At 42.8% G+C, this 17,662-nt stretch overlaps 1 protein-coding gene across 1 annotated transcript in view; it reads right to left on the minus strand.

Annotated features, from left to right (window-relative positions):
* Positions 1-17,662, minus strand: part of itga5 (integrin, alpha 5 (fibronectin receptor, alpha polypeptide)) — a 90,172-nt gene that overhangs the window by 25,693 nt on the left and 46,817 nt on the right. Inside the window, exons 4-13 of the mRNA XM_060937357.1 lie at positions 12,851-12,974; positions 12,285-12,346; positions 12,146-12,191; positions 11,911-12,042; positions 11,734-11,778; positions 3,066-3,109; positions 2,916-2,969; positions 1,315-1,367; positions 1,006-1,214; positions 67-267 (exon numbers count right to left, since the gene is read on the minus strand). Of these exons, the coding sequence (XP_060793340.1) occupies positions 67-267; positions 1,006-1,214; positions 1,315-1,367; positions 2,916-2,969; positions 3,066-3,109; positions 11,734-11,778; positions 11,911-12,042; positions 12,146-12,191; positions 12,285-12,346; positions 12,851-12,974 (970 nt within the window). The remainder of the gene's footprint in view (positions 1-66; positions 268-1,005; positions 1,215-1,314; positions 1,368-2,915; positions 2,970-3,065; positions 3,110-11,733; positions 11,779-11,910; positions 12,043-12,145; positions 12,192-12,284; positions 12,347-12,850; positions 12,975-17,662) is intronic.

The following is a 17,662-nucleotide window of genomic DNA, read 5'->3' on the forward strand; positions in this document are numbered from 1 at the left end:
CGCATCATTTGCATTTCCATCCCCATAAAATAAAAGGTGAAGCATGCTGATTAATCCAGCTCTCACCTGGGTAGCCATTGTGATCCAAGTCTTTTCCTCCTTTCATGGTATAACCAAAAATGGCAGGAAGTGCAGGAGGGGCAGCTGATGACCACTGACCAGTAATCACTTGAGAAGGCTTCTCACGGAGTCCCTTAGCATAACCATTATAGATGAAGACCAATCCTTTTTCATCTTTCCCACCAAATGGACTACTGATAGCAATGTCTAATGGAACAGAGGAAGAGAACATATTACAAATGAAAAAAAAATGTAGGAATGTACACTCACTGGCCATTTCATTAGGAACACCCATTAGGTCCACTAAAACTGCTGTTTTATGCAGTTATCTAAATCAGCCAACCCCTTGACAGCAGCACAATGCATAAAATCATGCAGTTACAAATCAAGAGCTTCAGTTAATGTTCACTTCAAACATCGGAATGGGGAAAAGTTGTGATCTCTGTGACTTTCACTGTGGCATGGGTGCTGGTGCCAGATGGACTGGCTTGAGTATTTCAGAAACTGCTGATCATCTGGGGTTTTCACACACAATAGTCTCTAGAGTTTACACAGAATGGTGCGAACACAAAATAATAAAAATAATAATTGAGTGAGCAATAGTTCAGTGGGTGGAAATGCCTTGTTAATAAGGGAGGTCAGAGGAAAATGGCCAGATTGGTTTGAGCTGCCAGGAAGGCTATATGGTAGCAACTCCTATAATCACTCTTTACAACTGTGGTGAGCACAAAAGCATCTCAGCATGCAACAGCAGAAGACCACATTGGGTTCCACTCCTGCAGCCAAGAACAGGAATTTTAGGATTGAGAACAAGGTCCTATTAAGATGGCCGGTGAGTCTAAAAAGAAATTCCATTGTTTATAAGCAGAACTGGGGGTTGGGGGTCGAAAGAAGACAGACAGGAACAAAAACACAATATAGATCAAAGCTTTGGTTCTTTGGTACCATTAAAGCCATCCTGGTTGAGATCTCCCAGAGGTGTGATAGAGCTGCCAAACCGACCAAAAACTTGTGTGCCAGTGAGGTGAGGTAGATGTGGTACAAGCTCCAGTGGACCCATTTGTAGATACACATACACTCGCCCCAATTCCTCCAACCTCCCATCTGAGTCACGCATCATGAACATGGGAGCACCAACCAACAAGTCTGTAAGTCTGTAAGTGAGCAGATGGAAGAAAATGGAAATAAAGAGCAACAACTCCACACAGAGTAAAACACAAATACAAGTGACATGTAGTGTTAAAAATCACTAACCCATCATTGTTGATGTCTGTAGCAGCCACAGCAGAGCCAAAGTAGGAGCCCATCTATAGGAGAATTAAGTGCTTTACTCATTCACACACAGATTTACTCACCTAAAATCTCTTCAACACTTCATTTATATAAAATGACTTCAAGCATTCTTCCAAGCTTGGACTCATTTCAGCCACAGTATTAATGTGGTGTATAAATTACTGAGTCATTAATAATTGTCCATCCATTCATTCATTATCTGTAACCGTTTATCCTGTACAGGGTTGCGGGCAAGCTGGAGCCTATCACAGCTGACTATGGGCAAGAGGCAGGGTACACCCTGGACAAGTCGCCAGATCATCGCAGGGTTGACACAGAGACAAAACAACCATTCACACGCACATTCACACCTATGGTCAAATTTAGAGCCACCAATTAGCCGAAGCTGCATGTCTTTGGACTGTGGGGGAAACTGGAGCACCTGGAGGAAACCCACGCAGACACGGGGGAACATGCAAACTCTACACAGAAAGGCCCCCGTCAGCCACTGGGCTTGAACCCAGAACCTTCTTGCTGTGAGGCGATAGTGCTAACTAACTACTACACCACCGTGCCACCATTAAAAATTAGTGTATAAATAAATATACTGCATTGGATTAGAGGTAACTTGCAATTCCTGATCTCTGACTAAGAATGAAAATGCTCGCACAACTCAAAATATCTACTCAAACTTGGGGTAGTCTTCTTAACCAAGCCTAAGTCCAGGTAGTGACTCCAAATCAATATGGCTTTGCGCTTTGTACCTCAGACGTATAGAAATCAAAACTGACATCATTCCAAACTCTGAGTTCCCACTTCCGAGGTAACTCGAATGCACCATTATAATCAGGGTAAGAGTAAAAAGCCTTCCATTTATAATACCAGGAAGCTTTTTGGTAAAATTACCTTTAAACATCTCATCTCATCTCACCATCTCTAGCCGCTTTATCCTGTTCTACAGGGTCGCAGGCAAGCTGGAGCCTATCCCAGCTGACTACGGGCGAAAGGCGGGGTACACCCTGGACAAGTCGCCAGGTCATCACAGGGCTGACACATAGACACAGACAACCATTCACACTCACATTCACACCTACGGTCAATTTAGAGTCACCAGTTAACCTAACCTGCATGTCTTTGGACTGTGGGGGAAACCGGAGCACCCGGAGGAAACCCACGTGGACACGGAGAGAACATGCAAACTCCACACAGAAAGGCCCTCGCCGGCCACGGGGCTCGAACCCGGACCTTCTTGCTGTGAGGCGACAGCGCTAACCACTACACCACCGTGCCGCCACCTTTAAACATGTTATATTAAAAATAAATAAATAATTCACATTTAGTGTCAGAGTGCACTAAATAAAACACCCAATAAAACATTTTTTTTTTGCTTTAAATCATCAGCGTACTGCAGTCTGAGAACTCAGCTCACCTACCAGGCACAAAGAGCCAGACTGTGTGTGTAAACTATTAATATCCAACACAACCCAAAGATCATTTTCTAATTATGATTATAAGCATATATTATGATTAAGTAGTCACAAAATAGTAAGGAGGTGTTATGGTGTGACCAAGTTATGACCTACCTGTTCACCATTAATGATTTTCATGGTCTCCAAAGAGTTGTTAAGAATAGACACCTGAGGAGAATACATTTTTAAATTACAAAATCAGGCTTACTTTCACCCAAAAACACACAAAATTCATGCCATCTAAAAGTAATCCTGACATGTTACCTGGCCATGCAGAAGTTCACCTCTGGGAATTCCTGTAACAAAGTCTGAGAAACGGAATCAGAAAGACAAAATGAGAAAAAGACTTGCATAATGATGTGCTTTCCATTAATGCATGATTCTATAAGCATAACTCAAGCTTATTTGGACAGAATATAAAGTTACAAATACATTACTGGTATGTTATCCTTTGGTTATTTCAAATACTGCATTTTGTTTTAATTTAGGAAGTTATGAGAGCATGATGAGAGGACAGTATGCTGATGGCACAACTCGTGCAATTGTTCTCAACATTTGGCTCAGTAGCATCAACCACTAGAAGGGCAGGTATCCAGATTTCCGAGATCACATCTCACTCAATTTACACTACACAGTGGGGTAGAAATTAGCAAAGTAACCTTGTTCCTATGTGTCACTGCTGTACCCAAGTACCTGTGCAGTTTGGCTACCCTTCCTTCCCCTGTACTGAGGCCAAGGTTCACTGGAGCTAATAATTATGACCAACTATAATTAATCAAATGCAATGATTACAAAACTGTTTTGAGAATCCCCAATCACTTTTTTTTTAACTTGCTAGAAGTTCAGATTTATTTAAAAAATAAAATGAATAAAAATAAAACCCACACACCATATCCCAAACAGAAACCTTAATACAAATCCCAAAAATAAAAAAAAAATGTAAATGTAAACCAGGTCAAAGGTCATCTGGGATTCCCAGAGAAAGGTAGATGCTTTGACAGTCAAACTCAGCACTTAGCCAGCACTACACAAGGAACCAGAAAAGGGAGGTACTGTAAATGCATCTTCATACAAGGTTTATGCTCTTCTGAAATAGCGAGTTATCTGCAGTGACTTTAATCACTTGATGCTTAGGTGGTGTTTACATTAGACCGTATCCGTCTCGTTTTCGTCGTGGATGCACTGTCCGTGCACATTAAAACGCCAGGAAACGACTCCACAGGCGGAACAACTTGAATCCGCCAGGGCCCACGTATTCAACCCAGTTCGTATCTGATCCGGTGCTGTGTAAACATTGAGGAACAAGGAAACGCTGTGCTGCGCTCTAGCTGACGTCGTCATTGGACAACGTCACTGTGACATCCACCTTCCTGATTCGCTGGAGTAAAGAGTATAAAAGTATGAATTAAAAAAGTATAAAAAAAAGTATATTAAAAAGAGTATAAAAGTATGAATATAATGCTTTGCGGCGGCACGGTGGTGTAGTGGTTAGCGCTGTCGCCTCACAGCAAGAAGGTCCTGGGTTCGAGCCCCGGGGCCGGCGAGGGCCTTTCTGTGTGGAGTTTGCATGTTCTCCCCGTGTCCGCGTGGGTTTCCTCCGGGTGCTCCAGTTTCCCCCACAGTCCAAAGACATGCAGGTTAGGTTAACTGGTGACTCTAAATTGACCGTAGGTGTGAACGTGAGTGTGAATGGTTGTCTGTGTCTATGTGTCAGCCCTGTGATGACCTGGCGACTTGTCCAGGGTGTACCCCGCCTTTCGCCCGTAGTTAGCTGGGATAGGCTCCAGCTTGCCTGCGACCCTGTAGAAGGATAAAGCGGCTAGAGATAATGAGATGAGATGAGATAATGCTTTGCCATTCTTAATGTTGTTCATGGTAAGATGCAAATACTGCCCATTGTGTAGTTATGATTGCCTTTAGGCTTGCCATCCTTCCACTTGCAAGTGGTGAGTGACTTGCGCATGCCCGATATGCACTGGGATCACACACACAGCGGCTCAGTCCCGAATCACTGCTCGTGCGTTTTACTCGCGCGCTCTGTGAGCTGCGCAGGGCCGGAGTGCGCACCCTCCAGAGGGCACTCGCTGTTCAGGGCGGAGTGATTTGGAGCGCAGGATGCCTGCGGAGCCGAGCCGCTGAGGAGGAATTTACACATTACACATTTACACATTTCAACTTACGTGCCATCTAATTAGTCATGTGATTAGCGTATCCGTGTATTGGCGTTGCTGTGTGCACGCGAATCGTGTATTGGCGCTGCTGTGTGCACGCGAATCGTTTTAAAAACGTTAATCTGATGATCCGCTGATATGGTCTAATGTAAACACCACCTTAAAGGGGCCAGCTCACCCTTCCCAGAGTCCAACTGATTGTTTTTATGTACATTAGATTAGATTAGATTAGATTAGATTAGATTAGATTAGATTAGATTAGATTAGATTCACTTTATTCATCCCACATCGGGGAAATTCCCGTGTTAAAGTAGCAAGAAAATGTCAAACAGATAACAAATAAAACTGAAATAAAAATTAGACAAACGAAGGATTAAATACAGGGGGCTATTTGCATTATCTACCATGAAAAAGTATAGAAAAATTGCCATATTGAGAGGCTCGGAAAAATTGCACATTACAGGTAGACTCTGTGTATACACACACACACACTATGTTTATACATCTCATCTCATCATCTCTAGCCGCTTTATCCTGTTCTACAGGGTCGCAGACAAGCTGGAGCCTATCCCAGCTGACCACGGGCGAAAGGCGGGGTACACCCTGGACAAGTCGCCAGGTCATCACAGGGCTGACACATAGACACAGACAACCATTCACACTCACACCTACGGTCAATTTAGAGTCACCAGTTAACCTAACCTGCATGTCTTTGGACTGTGGGGGAAACCGGAGCACCTGGAGGAAACACACGCGGACACGGGGAGAACATGCAAACTCCACGCAGAAAGGCCCTCGCCGGCCACGGGACTCGAACCCAGAACCTTCTTGCTGTGAGGCGACAGCGCTAACCACTACACCACCGTGCCGCCCATGTTTATACATATATACATAAATTATAAGTATGCATAAAAATAGTTTAGGGCCTATATTAATTGCACATACAGTGGGGCAAAAAAGTATTTAGTCAGCCACCAATTGTGCAAGTTCTCCCACTTAAAAAGATGAGAGAGGCCTGTAATTTTCATCATAGGTACACTTCAACTATGAGAGACAGAATGGGGGGAAAGAATCCAGGAAATCACATTGTAGGATTTTTAATGAATTAATTGGTAAATTCCTCGGTAAAATAAGTATTTGGTCACCTACAAACAAGCAAGATTTCTGGCTCTCACAGACCTGTAACAACTTCTTTAAGAGGCTCCTCTGTCCTCCACTCGTTACCTGTATTAATGGCACCTGTTTGAACTTGTTATCAGTATAAAAAGACACCTGTCCACAACCTCAAACAGTCACACTCCAAACTCCACCATGGCCAAGACCAAAAAGCTGTCAAAGGACACCAGAAACAAAATTGTAGACCTGCACCAGGCTGGGAAGACTGAATCTGCAATAGGTAAGCAGCTTGGTGTGAAGAAAATCAACTGTGGGAGCAATTATTAGAAAATGGAAGACATACAAGACCACTGATAATCTCCCTCGATCTGGGGCTCCACGCAAGATCTCACCCCGTGGGGTCAAAATGATCACAAGAACGGTGAGCAAAAATCCCAGAACCACACGGGGGGGACCTAGTGAATGACCTGCAGAGAGCTGGGATCAAAGTAACAAAGGCTACCATCAGTAACACACTACGCCACCAGGGACTCAAATCCTGCAGTGCCAGACGTGTCCCCCTGCTTAAGCCAGTACATGTCCAGGCGCGTCTGAAGTTTGCTAGAGAGCATTTGGATGATCCAGAAGAGGATTGGGAGAATGTCATATGGTCAGATGAAACCACAATAGAACTTTTTGGTAAAAAACTCAACTTGTGATGTTTGGAGGAGAAAGAATGCTGAGTTGCATCCAAAGAACACCATACCTACTGTGAAGCATGGGGGTGGAAACATCATGCTTTGGGGCTGTTTTTCTGCAAAGGGACCAGGACGACTGATCCGTGTAAAGGAAAGAATGAATGGGGCCATGTATCGTGAGATTTTGAGTGAAAACCTCCTTCCATCAGCAAGGGCATTGAAGATGAAACGTGGCTGGGTCTTTCAGCATGACAATGATCCCAAACACACCGCCCGGGCAACGAAGGAATGGCTTCGTAAGAAGCATTTCAAGGTCCTGGAGTGGCTTAGCCAGTCTCCAGATCTCAACCCCATAGAAAATCTTTGGATGGAGTCGAAAGTCCGTGTTGCCCAGCGACAGCCCCAAAACATCACTGCTCTAGAGGAGATCTGCATGGAGGAATGGGCCAAAATACCAGCAACAGTGTGTGAAAACCTTGTGAAGACTTACAGAAAACGTTTGACTTCTGTCATTGCCAACAAAGGGTATACCGTATAACAAAGTATTGAGATGAACTTTTGTTATTGACCAAATACTTATTTTCCACCATAATTTGCAAATAAATTCTTTAAAAATCAGACAGACAATGTGATTTTCTGGATTTTTTTTTTCTCATTTTGTCTCATAGTTGAGGTATACCTATGATGAAAATTACAGGCCTCTCTCATCTTTTTAAGTGGGAGAACTTGCACAATTGGTGACTGACTAAATACTTTTTTGCCCCACTGTAATAATTGCATCGATGAGAGATGGCAGAGGTAGTAGTGGTGAAGTAGTGCAAATATAACGACAAACAAGTTATTGGTGCTACGTTACAAGTTGTGGGTGTTATACAGTCTGACAGCAGTAGGTATGAATGACCTGCGGTACCTCTCCTTCTTACACCATGGGCGTAGCAGTCTACTACTAAACGAGCTGCTTAAAGCCATCACAGCCTCATGTAGGGGGTGAGAGGGGTTATCCATGATTGAGGTCAACTTGGCTAACATCCTCCTCTCACCCACCACCTCAATGGAGTCCAGAGGACAGTCCAAGACTGAGCCAGCCCTTCTGACCAGTTTATTAAATTTCTTCCTGTCCCTCTCTGAACTTCCACAGCCCCAGCAGACCACAGCGTAGAAAATCGCTGATGCTACCACAGAGTCATAAAAAGTCCTAAGCAGTGTCCTGCACACACCAAAAGACCTCAGTCTTCTCAAGAGGTGGAGACGACTTTGGCCCTTCTTGTACAGGACATCTGTGTTGTTAGTCTAGTCCAGTTTGTTGTTGAGGTGAACACCCAGGTATTTGTACTCCTCCACGATCTCAACGTCCAAACCCTGGATGCTCACTGGTGCAATTTGAGGAACCGTCCTTCTGAAATCGATCACCACCTCCTTTGTCTTGCTGGCGTTGATACGCAGGTGGTTCAGTTCGCACCAGGCGACAAAGTTAGTGATGACCTCTCTGTACTCCAGATCGTCCCCCTCTGACACACGTCCAACGATGGCTGTATCATCTGAGAACTTCTGGAGGTGACAGCTGTCCGTGTTGTAGCTGAAGTCAGATGTGTAAAGTGTAAAGAGGAAAGGAGAGAGCACTGTACCCTGTGGAGCCCCTGTGCTGCAGACTACCACATCAGACACACAGTCGCGGAGCCTCACATACTGCAGTCTGTTAATGAGGTAGTCGATGATCCATGCAGCCAGGTGGCAGTCGACACCAGCTCCCTCCAGCTTCCCCTTAAGCAGTGATGGCTGGATTGTGTTGAAAGCACTGGAGAAGTCAAAGAACATGATTCACACAGTGCTCCCAGTGCCCTCCAGGTGCAAAAGTGACCAGTGTAGCAGGTAAATGACAGCGTCATCCACACCAATGCCCGGTCGATATGCAAACTGCAGGGGGTCCATCTCGCTGTTCACCAGGTGTCGGAGGTGGGAGAGAACAATCCTCTCCATGATCTTCATTAGGTGAGACGTTAAAGCTACTGGCCGAAAGTGGTTGAGCTCCCTGGGGTGCAGTCTTGGGAACTGGAACCACACACGATGTTTTCCACAGAAGTGGAACTTTCTCCAGACTGAGGCTCAGGTTGAAAATGTACAGAAGAATCCCACAGAGCTGATCTGCACAGTCCTTAAGCAGTCTGGAGTTGATACCATCAGGGCCAGCAGCTTTCCTCGTCTTGATCCTCCTCAGCTCCTTCAACACCTGATCAGCTGTTATGGAGAGGCAAGGGGTGTAGCCGAGGTGTGAGTCCTGTAGAGTGAGGTCGGGGGTGGAGTGTGTGGATTGGTCTGGCAGGGATCGGGGGTGATGTGGTGTGAGGAGGGAGCTGTTGGTGTCAGAGGTATTATGAGGGGAGGGGGGGCTGGTGGAGTAATATCACAGACCGGTCAGGACTATGGTGAGTGGGGGAGGGTGGGGTGGCACAGTCAAATCTGTTGAAAAAAGAGATTCAACTCATTTGCCCAGTCTTGGCCCCCAGATACAGGGTCCCTCCCACTGTCCTTCGTGTGGCCAGAGATGGTTTTCAGGTCTCTCCATACCCCTCCAGTGTTGCTCCCCTTGAGGTGCTCCTCCAGCTTCCTCCTGTAGCTGTCCTTGCATCTCCTTATCCCCTTATACCAACCACATGCAATTTGAAACCATGTGACCACTACTCTGCTAGCTCCCTTTGTTCACATTGACCTAACTGAAGGAAACATTCGCTAAATAATGGCAGCACGGTGGTGTAAAGAGTTAGCACGGTCACCTCACAGCAAGAAGGTTCTGGGTTGTAGTCCAGCGGCCAACGGGGGCCTTTCTGTGTGGAGTTTACATGTTTTCCCTGTGTCTGTGTGGGTTTCCTCCGGGTGCTCCGGTTTCCCCCGGGTAGAAGGGACCAGATATCATGAACGAAGTGCCTATGGTTCAACAATCCTACCAACGAAGTCAGGCAAACTCTTATACTACCTCTAGTTGTGGAATATCAGTCACAGTGAGTGGATTAAAAATTAAAGCTTATCTACTTTATTACACTGCTCATTTGAATACTTTATTCCAATTGGTCAATTACAGCATTCTACAGTTTGTAATTTCTCTTTCACAGACCGCTGCTATGGATCACATCATTAGCTTAACCAATAAAATCATCTTTTACATCAATATTTTGTGTCAAATTATTGATTTCTTTAGTAAGTAGCCATGTAAGCTTGATAACCAGGATAATGTACAGCGAGCCAATCATTACTGTAAAATAAACTCCTTCAAGACACCACTACTTCCCATCCTGCATCACCTGTTCAGGGTTTATTTCATAATAATGACTGACTCACTGTACATCATCCCTTACTTAAACAATTTTGCCAATCTTGATGTGATGTTAGGCAACCAAATAAAACAATGAAATAATTACTTATTTGTGGCCGTTCATGAGACGGTCAAGGCTGGTTCTGGTCTATTACAGCAGAATAACCACACAAACAGAACTGATCAGTCACAGCACAGCGGTGTAGTGGTTAGCACCGTCATCACAGCAAGAAGGTTCTGGGTTCGAGCCCAGCGGCCGACGGGGGCCTTTCTGTGTGGAGTTTGCATGTTCTCCCCATGTCTGCGTGGGTTTCCTCCAGGTGCTCCGGTTTCCCCCACAGTTCCAAGACATGTGGTTAGGTTAATATGGGGGCAGCCATGGCCTAAGGTTAAGCAAGGGCATCTAACCCCCCCCACCCAACTGCTCCCCGGGCACTGTAGCATAGCTGCCCACTGCTCTGGGTACGTGTGCACACGCTCATTGCTCACTTGTGTGTTCTCACTGCTTCAGATGGGTTAAATCCAGAGGTTAAATTTCACTGTGTGATTAAGTCTGTGCTTGAATGTATGTGTGACAAAGGCTGCTTGGCTTCTTAAGAATTTAAAATGTAACTATGTTGACAAGTTACGATCTATGGCCTGTGATGTCATCAGATTGTTTTTCAATGTAACAACGGAATATCGATGGCATTGAAAATGGCGATTCTGGGAAGGGTGAGCTGGGTCCTTTAACATAGACCCAGTGTAACTATTTAGATAACATTCTAGCTAGTTAGGATATGCTAATGTTAGCACACTGGCAAAGTTTTACCTTCCCATTTTTACTCCACTTCAAAGCACTTTGCTTCTCTTATCTTTACATTGCAGTCATGGCACAAGCATTTACTAAAGATTCTTATTTGGCTAAATGCTGAGGCTGACTCAAAAAGCATCTACTTTTCCATGGAAATCCTGGATAATTCACCCCAACCTAGTTTACATATAATCTGCATTTCTGAGATTTTAATCAAATTTTCCTAAATATTTGTATTTAGGGTTCTGAATTTTTAAATTTGAAATCTTGGTTCCTGAGAAGCACAACAGAAAAGCGTTCACCCCATCATCTGGAGACTGCGAGTTCGAATCCCGACAATCCCACATACAAGAGAGCAAAATAGGCCGTGCTCTTCAAGTGGGAGGGACGGCACACGTTCTCTCTCTCTCTTCCCCATCAATCACAGTGACACTAGCCAATTGTGGGCATCTGTAAGTTCATGTATGTAGTAGGGGGCAGATCAAGTTTATTTGTATAGCGCTTTTAACAATAAGCATTGTCGCAAAACAGCTTTACAGAATTTGAACGACTTAAAACATGAGCTAATTTTATCCCTAATCTAGGATTAGGGAAGGCAGATGGTGCCTTCCTCAAGGCATGGTACACTGTCCTGTGTTAACATCATTTGAAAAAGTTTGCTTTCAAACCTCTAGCAATTTTCAAGTCTTGGTTCATTTGACTGTTTGGATGTGAGCAGTGCTGTTAAATGAAAGTTTATTCATCTGCATTTTCTTTAAAGCTTATGGGTATTAGCACACTTGTCTTGGGGTGCATTAGAACACAAAATTATTGCGCACAATAATTCAATCAAATCCATGTCAAAATCTCTTTTTTTGCAGTATTTTACCTTCATCATCATCTCCATTAAATTCTCCTACTGTAACAGAGTAGCCTAAAAGACATCACATTAAAAACACATTATAGATCAAGTTGTCCATTAATTATTTTTTACTACACTAACAAATGCACTTGACATTTTTGGTGCATTACATTTTTATTAAAGGAAGGTGGAGAAAAACCTTACCCATGTAGCTGTCATCAAATATGACTGCATGTTCTTTCTGCTTGGTCTGAATCTGGCCTGCCACTGATGTAAGTAAATAACCTGGGTAGTAGGCCTTGATGATTTCCTCCTTCACAGCAGTGATGAGCTGTCCTGAGAAGGAAACAGACTTTCACATTAAATTCTCAAAAGCTACTTTATTTAGAGATGCACCAGTAGTTTGGCAATACCATCACTATGTATCTGCTAGTCTTACCTTGCCAATAATAGCTTCCTGGTCCTCCAAGTACTACCTTCCCATCCTGCATTAAATAAATAAATTAAATTAAATTAAAATTAGTTGAACAAAAGATATACTGAAGGCCCAAACAGTTAAATGGATTCAAACTACTGACCTTGGTGAAATCAGCACTGAATCCACCTTGACAGTAACCTTGGCCACCACTTTCACGGAATTCTGAAACACATGCATTATAAAAGTTTTAAACTAAAGGATTAGACAACAGAGTGGTTGAATTCTCAAATATAATTGGTCAAAAGCACAAAGATAGTAGTTCTGGCTGTAACATGAATGATAGGTTCATATGAATGCACTTGTTCCAATGTGTTATTTATTCATTAGTTTTACTTCGAGAGTTATTTATGCAATGAAGTCTCAGATGTCAGCATTTTGTAACATCTATTTAAAGCTCCTCAGGAGGAGAACATCTTCAGGATACAAGAGTTTACGCTTTCTGTTTCCTCAATAAAATTACTTTTTTTTTTTTTGTTCCATTAACTTCAAAGGGGGGGAATGCTCTTGATTGTTTACTGCTGTTATAATCCAAGCAAGAACAAAAACTAGCTTGTTTCGCAAACATTCCACAACATTAAAGCCAAAGCTATAAGCCAAAGCAAAATTTAATTAAAATACATCTCTCATGATAAATGCAACAATATTTCGATGTAATGAGTGATGAACCTGTACGGCAGGGAGCATACTCCACAAATTTGGTGAAGTTTTTATCAGACAGGTAGCAGGAGCCGGTGACCTCTGCCTCAAGCCGGTCCTGTTGGGCTCTCAAGGAGTAGAGAGGGGCACAAGCCTAAGAGGTCAGTTACAAGGATGGAGGTTAGAGGTTACTTGCATAAAAGACACACAGCTGAGCCCAAGGAAGATCCTGAAAAAGGCCATTGCTACATATGGTGTAAAATAACCATGACATAGGAACCCAGTCATGGTTCTCATAAGCCTTAAGGTCATAAACAAACACAATCATTACTTACAACCCTCAAAAGCATAAGGTTTAATCCATAACAGGATTAATATTATTAATTAAAAAAAAAAAAAATTGTATACAAATACACTGCCTGCTCCAAAAAAAAGTCACACTAAAATTTCATTGGACCATTTTTCACTTTGATTACAGTGCGCATTCGCCATGGCATCATTTCAGCAAACTTATACAACGTCAACATCTATTTCAGTCCAGAGTTGCATAAATTTTTCACCAAGATCTTGTGTTGAGGATGGGAGAGTCGAACCACTGTGTAAAAGTCTTCAACATCCCAAAGATTCTCAGTGGGGTTAAGGTCAGGACTCTGTGGTGGCCAATTCATGTGTGAAAATGATTCCTCATGCTTCCTGAACCACTCTTTCACAATCTGAGACCTAATTTTATGCCCATGCCATCAGGAGAAAGGAAAAGGGAAAAAAAATCCATTGATGTGATAACCTGGTCATTCAGGTCATCAGCGGACTTCATTTTATTGCCACATACACAGCCTCGACCTGACCAACTGAAATCAACCACAGATCATAACACTGCCTCCAGAGGCTTATACAGTGGACACTATGCATGATTAGTGCATCACTTCATGTGCTTCCCTTCTTACCCTGACACACACGTCATTCAGAAATGGGGTCAATCTGGACTCAAACCAACGACCTTATTCCATTGCTCCAGAGTCCAATCTTTATGCTCCCTAGCAAATTGAAGCCTTTTCTCTTGATTAGACTCCCTAACGAGTGGTTTTCTTATGGACACACAGCTGTGTAGTCCCAATCCTGCGAGTTATCACATTGCGAGTGTGGAAATTATCTTAATTTCACTATTAAACATAGTCGTGAGATCTATTGATAAAAAAGAAAAATTATGATTTGATTTCACCAACCGTGTCAGAAATCACTCCCTACCTCACTATATAGTGGACTATATAGTGAGTTCGCCATTTTGTAGTGCTGTCCGAATGTATAATGAGAATTATTACACCCTATATAGTGCACTCAAAGTATCCCACAATGCATCATGAAAAGTAGTGTACAACCGATGGTCACTAATCAAGCAATATATACGCACACACCATCATGCATTGCGGTCGCGCTGAAAGAAATCAAATCAAAAACCTCAAATTTGATTTAATAAAAGGCAACGGCAAAGAACAAAGTACTCAGCCTTGATTTAAAAGAAATGAAAGATACAGCAGACACAAAGTACTTTGTATTTGTTAATGTGGGAAATATGGCCAGTATAATATGCATTTAGTTTGAAAACCCACCAGCCGACTGAGCTAGCACGTTTTAATTGTGTAACAGTAATGACGTAAATAACAGTGCGATGGAGTAGAGTCTGAAAGTGTTTTTTCATTTTGCCAATGAGCTCGCTATATAGTCCTCGAAATAGTAATTCCCTATATAGTGAGTAGGGAACAAGTGAGTGGTTTCAGACACAGGGCAAGTGTTTAAAGGAGATGCACAGAACCATGGCCTCACTTTTTGTTTATAAATGCCGTGAGACCTCAAGAATGGTACAGGAATAGTTTTAAGCATTAACAATAAATCTAATATAGTAATTTTTACGATTAAAATGATTCATATAGGTAGCGGTCTGAGTGAATGACCTTGACATCTGTGACATCACAGCAGGAAGTCTATTGGTCTCCTCACCATTTCCGCTATACTAAAACACAGAGCTGACTGCAACTTCAAGCTTCCATTTTGAGCTAATTTTCGCCATGCCACATAGATGTGTTGCTGGCCAGTGCAGCAACATGACAGAAGGTGGATTTACATTGCATTCATGGCTGAAGAATGTTCAAACTGCAAAGATTTGGACGCGTTTCGCGAGTTGTTCACGGGCACATTGGGCACCTACGAAGTGGTCTCTCCTCTGCTCTGCACATTTTACTGAAGACTCGTACAAGACCTCTGATCTGTTGAGGAGCGTTGGCTATAAGCCCGTATTGAAAGAGGGTGCAGTACCAACAATTAAAGGAAAAGAAAACTACAAGAAAAGGAAAGCAAGTTCAGTTGCACCAGTTCTCCCAGAGCGTGAGCCGAGGGTTGTTGCTAAAACCCAGGACAGAACAGGACATATCGCTCGGGCAGGAACAACCGTGGGGAGGTCACTAAAACCGGTGACGTCCCATCCCGGGTTTTAGTAATTGCCTGAGCCGAGCAGTAATGGCGGAGTACTCCATAGGAAGAAAATGGAAAATGAGTGGACCAGCCATTTGATATTGCCTCAGCAGCAATATCTCGCCCTTGCATGGAAGAAGCAAATGAACGGAGAACTGAACGAACGACTGAAAGATTTGTTTCAAAACAATCGGCCACAAGAAGCGAGAACACCGACGGGTAAGCTGCGACTCTCATTTGGATATAAAACACTCATTTACCTGCATTTTGATTAATACAGTGGTGCTTGAAAGTTTGTGAACCCTTTAGAATTTTCTATATTTCTGCATAAATATGACCTAAAACATCATCGGATTTTCACACAAGTCCTAAAACTAGATAAAGAGAACCCAGTTAAACAAATGAGACAAAAATATTATACTTGGTCATTTATGTATTGAGGAAAATGATCCAATATTACATATCTGTGAGTGGCAAAAGTATGTGAACCTCTAGGATTAGCAGTTAATCTGAAGGTGAAATTAGAGTCAGGTGTTTTCAATCAATGGGATGACAATCAGGTGTGAGTGGGCACCCTGTTTTATTTAAAGAACAGGGATCTATCAAAGTCTGATCTTCACAACACATGTTTGTGGAAGTGTATCATGGTACGAACAAAGGAAATTTCTGAGGACCTCAGAAAAAGCGTTGTTGATGCTCATCAGGCTGGAAAAGGTTACAAAACCATCTCTAAAGAGTTTGGACTCCACCAATCCACAGTCAGACAGATTGTGTACAAATGGAGGAAATTCAAGACCATTATTACCCTCCCCAGGAGTGGTCGACCAACAAAGATCACTCCAAGAGCAAGGCGCATAATAGTCGGCGAGGTCACAAAGGACCCCAGGGTAACTTCTAAGCAACTGGAGGCCTCTCTCACATTGGCTAATGTTAATGTTCATGAGTCCACCATCAAGACAACACTGAACAACAATGGTGTGCATGGCAAGGCTGCAAGAAGAAAGCCACTGCTCTCCAAATTGCTGCTTGTCTACAGTCTCCTAAAGATCACGTGCACAAGCCAGAACGCTACTGGAAAAGTGTTTTGTGGACGGATGAGACCAAAATAGAACTTTTTAGTTTAAATGAGAAGCGTTATGTTTGGAGAAAGGAAAACACTGCATTGCAGCATAAGAACCTTATCCCATCTGTGAAACATGGTGGTGGTAGTATCATGGTTTGGGCCTGTTTTGCTGCATCTGGGCCAGGACGGCTTGCCATCATTGATGGAACAATGAATTCTGAATTATACCAGTGAATTCTAAAGGAAAAATGTCAGGACATCTGTCCATGAACTGAATCTCAAGAGAAGGTGGGTCATGCAGCAAGACAATGACCTTAAGCACACAAGTCGTTCTACCAAAGAATGGTTAAAGAAGAATAAAGTTAATGTTTCGGAATGGCCAAGTCAAAGTCCTGACGTTAATCCAATTGAAATGTTGTGGAAGGACCTGAAGTGAGTAGTTCATGTGAGGAAACCCACCAACATCCCAGAGTTGAAGCTGTTCTGTACGGAGGAATGGGCTAAAATTCCTCCAAGCCGGTGTGCAGGACTGATCAACAGTTACCGCAAACGTTTAGTTGCAGTTATTGCTGCACAAGGGGGTCACAACAGATACTGAAAGCAAAGGTTCACATACTTTTACCACTCACAGATATGTAATATTGGATCATTTTCCTCAATAAATAAATGACCAAGTATAATATTTTTGTTTCATTTGTTTAACTGGGTTCTCTTTCTCTACTTTTAGGACTTGTGTGAAAATCCGATGATGTTTTAGGTCATATTTATGCAGAAATATAGAAAATTCTAAAGGGTTCACAAACTTTCAAGCACCACTGTACATGTAACTTGCATTGTGTATTTAAGTTACCGGTATAAGATTATTTAATTTGCTTCAGAATGTGATTGTCTCAGTTCATCTGATTATTTAATTAGCCTTTTACATTTTATCAGTGAAAATGCATGCATGTTGCATAAGTTATAACACCTATCCTCTTTTAATGAGAGTCAACCCACAATCAATGAAGTCAAAATCAGTCTTAGTTGAGCAAGTTGGTAACGGTATTTCTTACTTTCACCATAAATTTTTATTTATATGACTTTGGTCTATAGCTGTCAAAGGCCTCGGCCTTAAAACCGGTTCCTGCTGTGACGTCACGCACTCCGGGCAGGCTGGCTCAGCGGAGCAGCTCAAATGCCAACTACACACACACACACACACACACATTTTTTATTCCCATTCATGCAGCATACAAGAGTCAAGGATGGAGATACTATCCACTCAAATGTATTTAAAAATAAAAAAGGTTCTGCGTATCTCCTTTAAGTGATCT

Source organism: Neoarius graeffei, chromosome 13 (assembly GCF_027579695.1).
Source record: "Neoarius graeffei isolate fNeoGra1 chromosome 13, fNeoGra1.pri, whole genome shotgun sequence".
NCBI lineage: Eukaryota > Metazoa > Chordata > Actinopteri > Siluriformes > Ariidae > Neoarius > Neoarius graeffei.